At 39.3% G+C, this 4,602-nt stretch overlaps 1 protein-coding gene across 1 annotated transcript; it reads right to left on the bottom strand.

The window, feature by feature from the left end:
• Positions 1–1,172: 1,172 nt before the first annotated feature.
• On the bottom strand, positions 1,173–2,939 carry LOC110872874. Its single transcript, XM_022121770.2, has 2 exons — positions 1,703–2,939; positions 1,173–1,445 (listed from the first exon to the last, which is right to left on the bottom strand). The coding sequence occupies exons 1-2, from the start codon at positions 2,808–2,810 to the stop codon at positions 1,411–1,413; spliced, it is 1,143 nt and encodes a 380-aa protein (XP_021977462.1). The 5' UTR covers positions 2,811–2,939; the 3' UTR covers positions 1,173–1,410.
• Between the last annotated feature and the right edge of the window lie 1,663 nt (positions 2,940–4,602).

Raw genomic sequence — 4,602 nt, 5'->3', positions numbered from 1 at the left:
TTAAGATTGAAGTGTTGTTTGGGTTTAAAGATACCCGACATTGATCTGGTGGTGATTGTTCGAGGTTGAGTGGCGGGTGTTGGTGCATCAGTGGAGGTGGGACGATTGGAATGTTGTTCGAAATGAGATTGGGTGGGAATAGTTTGGATTGAAATATGAGAATTAGTGGGGGGAACAGAATGTGTGTGGGGAGGTGAAATGTTTATGTGAGTGGGAGGGGATTGTGGTGGGGTAGTAGTTTGCATGGAAACATTTAATGGGGAGGTTGGTGGTGTGTGATTTTGCATGGCAGTGGGTAAAGGAGAGGTGGGGGCTGGTATATTGGGTTCGGGTATGGAAGGGCTATGTATAGTGGGTGGGTCGGTGTGTGTGGTAGTGGTACTTGTGGAGGACCAAAGATAAGGATTTGGGGAGGTGGTTAGGAAATCGTAGGAAGGAATTGTAGGGGAGGGTGTTTTGAATGGAAAAGTATTTTCGTCAAAAACCACATCCCGGGATATTATGGTATTTTTTGTTTTGATATTATAGCATTTATATCCCCGATGATTGGATGGATAACCAAGGAAAACGCATGGCGTTGATCGGTCGGCGAGTTTATGAATTGAAGTAGAGGGTATAAGCGGGTAACAAAGACACCCAAATGTGCGTAAATGATCGTATCTAGGGTGTCGGTTGTAGAGGCAATATGTGGGTGTTGAGTTATTTAAAACTTTGGTGGGTAAGATATTGAGTAAGTAGGTGGCATGGTCAAGGGCATGATGCCAAAAATTGTGCGGAACAGAAGAGTGAGATAGAATGGTACGCATAATATTGTTGATTGACCGTATCTTGCGTTCCGCCTTACCGTTTTGTGAAGATGTGTATGGACAAGAGAAACGGAACGTCATTCCGTTGGATGCACAAAAGTTGTGGAAAGATGTGTTGTTGTATTCACGACCATTATCGCATTGGAAACTTTTAATAGATGTGTGAAATTGGGTTGTAATTAATTTATGAAATTCAAGAAATTTAGGGTAAACTTGAGATTTTGAAGCTAAAGCATAAGTCCATAAAAAATTTGTTTTGTCGTCTAGAAATAAAACATAATAACGACACCCGGTTGAAGAGAGAATTGGGGATGTCCACAAATCACTATGTACTATGTCAAAAGGTAAGTAAGTGCATGTAGTAGAAACATGAAAAGGGAATTTAACTTGTTTTCCAAACACACAAGGTTCACAAATGGTAGAATGTTTAACATCATTGGAAATAGAAGACAAACATGGTTTTAAACAACGTAAAATGTTTATTCCGGGGTGCCCAAGACGGCGGTGCCAAGTATCTTGAGACACGGCTAAAAACGTAGAAACGGGAGCATGAGAGACATGATGGCGTGAAGGAAGAGTGAGCGGGTAGAGGTCACCAGAGCTATCACATCGAAGAAGGTGCTTCCGGGTGTGGAGATCCTTCACAACAAAACCAAATGGATCAAATTCGATGGAAACATTGTTGTCGGTGGTGAAACGACGTACCGAAATCAAATTTTTAACAAGTTTGGGTGCAAAAAGAATATTATTTAATTTGAACTTTGGAAAAGGTTGTGGGAGGGTGTGGTTTCCAATGGCATAGACTGGAATATTAGTGCCATCACCGACTGTAATGTTTCGAGCATAAACCTTATTAACACAAGACGTGAGATTACTAGGGTTATGAGTCATTATACCTGTAGCACCCGTATCCATGTACCAGGAATGATCTGGAGGATGAAGGGAGAAGGCATTGAAAGCTTGATCAAGCTCCGTTGGAGTGTAGCTTGCTTCAGATGCAGTGTATGCTTGCTGAGGTCGAGGGCCCAGAATGCCTTGTTGTGGGTTGCTGTTAACGGGCCTTGATGGTGGGACAGTGGGGTACGGACAAGGGGGTGTAGCCCAATAGTAAGCATTGGGGTTGGCCCATGATGGTGGACGGTTTGTGTGGGCCGAAGGCTGGGCTGTCCAAGGGTACCCATTCCATTGTTGCCCTGACCAGGTTGGTGTGTGACTTCTGCCACGTCCGCGGCCACGACCACGGCCACGACCTCGACTATTTCGATTAGGAGCATGATTTGTGGTTTGGGTTGGGGTTGGGGTTGGAGGAGGGTTGCTTGGCTGATGAGATGTGTGTAGGGCGGTTTCGTTGGCGACCCGGTTTGCCTTGGTAGTCTCTTCGAGAATTAATTGAGAACGAGCCTCATAGAAAGTGGGTAAAGGTTTTGTGTTCTGAAGTATTGAGGCAACGCCACCATAGGCTTCATTTAAACCGGAAAGTAATTGAATCACTAGGGAGTGTTCGTTGACGGGTGAGCCAACGTTAGCTAATTGATCCGAAATTACCTTTACTTCCTGGCAGTAGGCGGACATGGATTGAAAAGATTCAAGCCTGATATTTGCAAACTTCTTTTGCAACAGTACTGCCCTTGTCGCTTGATTATCGTGAAAGATGTTTTTCAAAGCAGTCCAAGCATAACAAGCGTTTGAATCGGGCCGGATAATGGTGCATAAAAGATCATTAGATATGGTGCCATAGATCCATTGAAGGACTATGGCATCGAGACGGTTCCACTCATCATCTGGTTGGGCAACGGACTGTTTGTCCTTGTCGGATTCTTTTGAGGCAGCGGTTGAGGGATCTTTCTTTCGTGGAGATAGGTGATCGATGACCTGATACGCTCGGCAATGAATTTTAAAAAGTTCAGCCCATGATGAATACTGGCTTGTTTCCATTTCAAGGGTGATAGGTATGAAAGTTTTGATGTTTGAAACTGTTATGGCAGGGTGTTTTGCAGGGTCCATGAGAGCAAAAAAGAGAAAAAAAAATAGATAGAGAGGGGGTATTTGCAGGTGATGAGGCTGAAGAGGAGAAGAAGAAGGGTTTGCAGGATCGATTTTTTTTTTTTTTTTTAGAGAGAGAGGCTTGATACCATAATGGTTTTGGTAAACTGTTTCTGTGCCTTCCTGTCTCTCTATCGACACAATATATAGATAATTACAAAGTGTGATTTTCCTATCATCTAGCTAATTTACAGCTCAATGCAATATCTTCACAATATATTCTATAAATACTAATAATTACAAATAGTTGTAGATTTAATGTTTTATTATAATTCAGCCATTTAATCGTCTTAGCATGCTATAATGATGGTAATAAAAACGTTTTCTTGTGAAATGTACCTTGAATCCTGAAAGAATGAGGCATCGATCTAAATGAGTAAAAGATGAAGTGTTTGGGTTAATCAACTCTTTCGAAAGAACATTCTAAGCATGGGCGGCTCAAGTGTAGTAAAAAATAAGTTGAATTGGGGCTCTTGTTTTTTAAATCATACACAAAATGTGTGTTATTACTTTCGCACGTGTTAGGATCATACACAAAAAGTTATATTTTTATTTCCTGAAAAAAAAAAAAAAATCCCAATTCTGAAACATCTTTAAGCGCCAAAAAAAGGTTAAGCAGAACAGATCGCAAATCACTGAACGAGGCTACATTGCTCATGGTTGTTTGCGACGTGGGAAAGAGTACTCGATTATTGTTAGGTTGAACCGGAGTTTAAATGGGCGGAGCACATTGTGGAGATGCCGAAAAGCCCAAACTTTTTGAGTATGATATGCGATACAAGATTATCATTATTTAATATATCGGGCATGAAAAATATTTTATATTAATCGGATTATGACGTTAGATAAAATACAAAGACGTATTTTCAAACATTATTTTGTTTTAAAGTTGTTTTGAACTTGACAGACGTAGATGTGAAAATTTTTAACGCAATTGACAAATCTATACTCATCGTTTATTAAACAATGTTTGTTGACATAATAAACGACAGTAGAGTAAACGACTTAAAATAAACATGTAACATAAACAAACAATTTAAATTATATAATAAACTTATTCATAGATATTAAAAGTTGATAAACGTTAATGTTTAACGTAAATAAAAAACAAATAAATAAAATGATTGGTGAAAAACACTAAACTAATAAAACAATCAAAAGATCAAGTTCAAAATGCGAATAAACATCTCAACTATTTCTCACTCTTTGAAACTCTTTGAAATATGAAGCTTAATTTCTTTCTTGCTAACATCCTCCACATGTCACGTTTAATTATAGAATGAGGCATACTTGACCCTCCATCACGGGTTATTTAACGATGTACTTTTTTTAATATAAATTAATTTTTTCGTTTCTTCGAACAGAAATAAACATAACTTTATTAATAAACACATGACTAGCAACACGTTAGCCCACTCCAAAGTTAGAAACACAAATACCCAAAACTCACCACACTAACTACATTTATTTACTTGATACATCAAAATTAGACCACTCCTCCCACGTTATGTTCTTCAGCCCCTAAGCATCTTCAAATCCATAAAAAACCGAGTTGCTTTATTTCGTTTGTCATTCGAACCAAATCTATATGTCTACCATTAAATATCAGATCATTCCCACTTCTCCACACAACCCATTACTACATACACCAGCTTCCTCCACGTTATACCCCCGAGAACTCGATTGTGTCACTCTAAAAGATTTCTTACACCGAAAGGGTATATGTTGGATATCTTGAACCAATGAGACACAA

Source organism: Helianthus annuus, chromosome 8 (assembly GCF_002127325.2).
Source record: "Helianthus annuus cultivar XRQ/B chromosome 8, HanXRQr2.0-SUNRISE, whole genome shotgun sequence".
Taxonomy (NCBI): Eukaryota; Viridiplantae; Streptophyta; class Magnoliopsida; order Asterales; family Asteraceae; genus Helianthus; species Helianthus annuus.
This window is presented reverse-complemented; position numbering and strand designations above follow the sequence as displayed.

What these genes read in the sequence shown, in the direction of transcription:
- LOC110872874 (XM_022121770.2), bottom strand. Translation starts at nt 2,810, where the DNA reads ATGGACCCTGCAAAACACCCTGCCATAACAGTTTCAAACATCAAAACT. An exon ending in CATGGATACGGGTGCTACAG is followed by an intron (nt 1,446 to 1,702) that starts GTATAATGACTC and finishes TTTGTTGTGAAG; the next exon opens with GATCTCCACACCCGGAAGCA.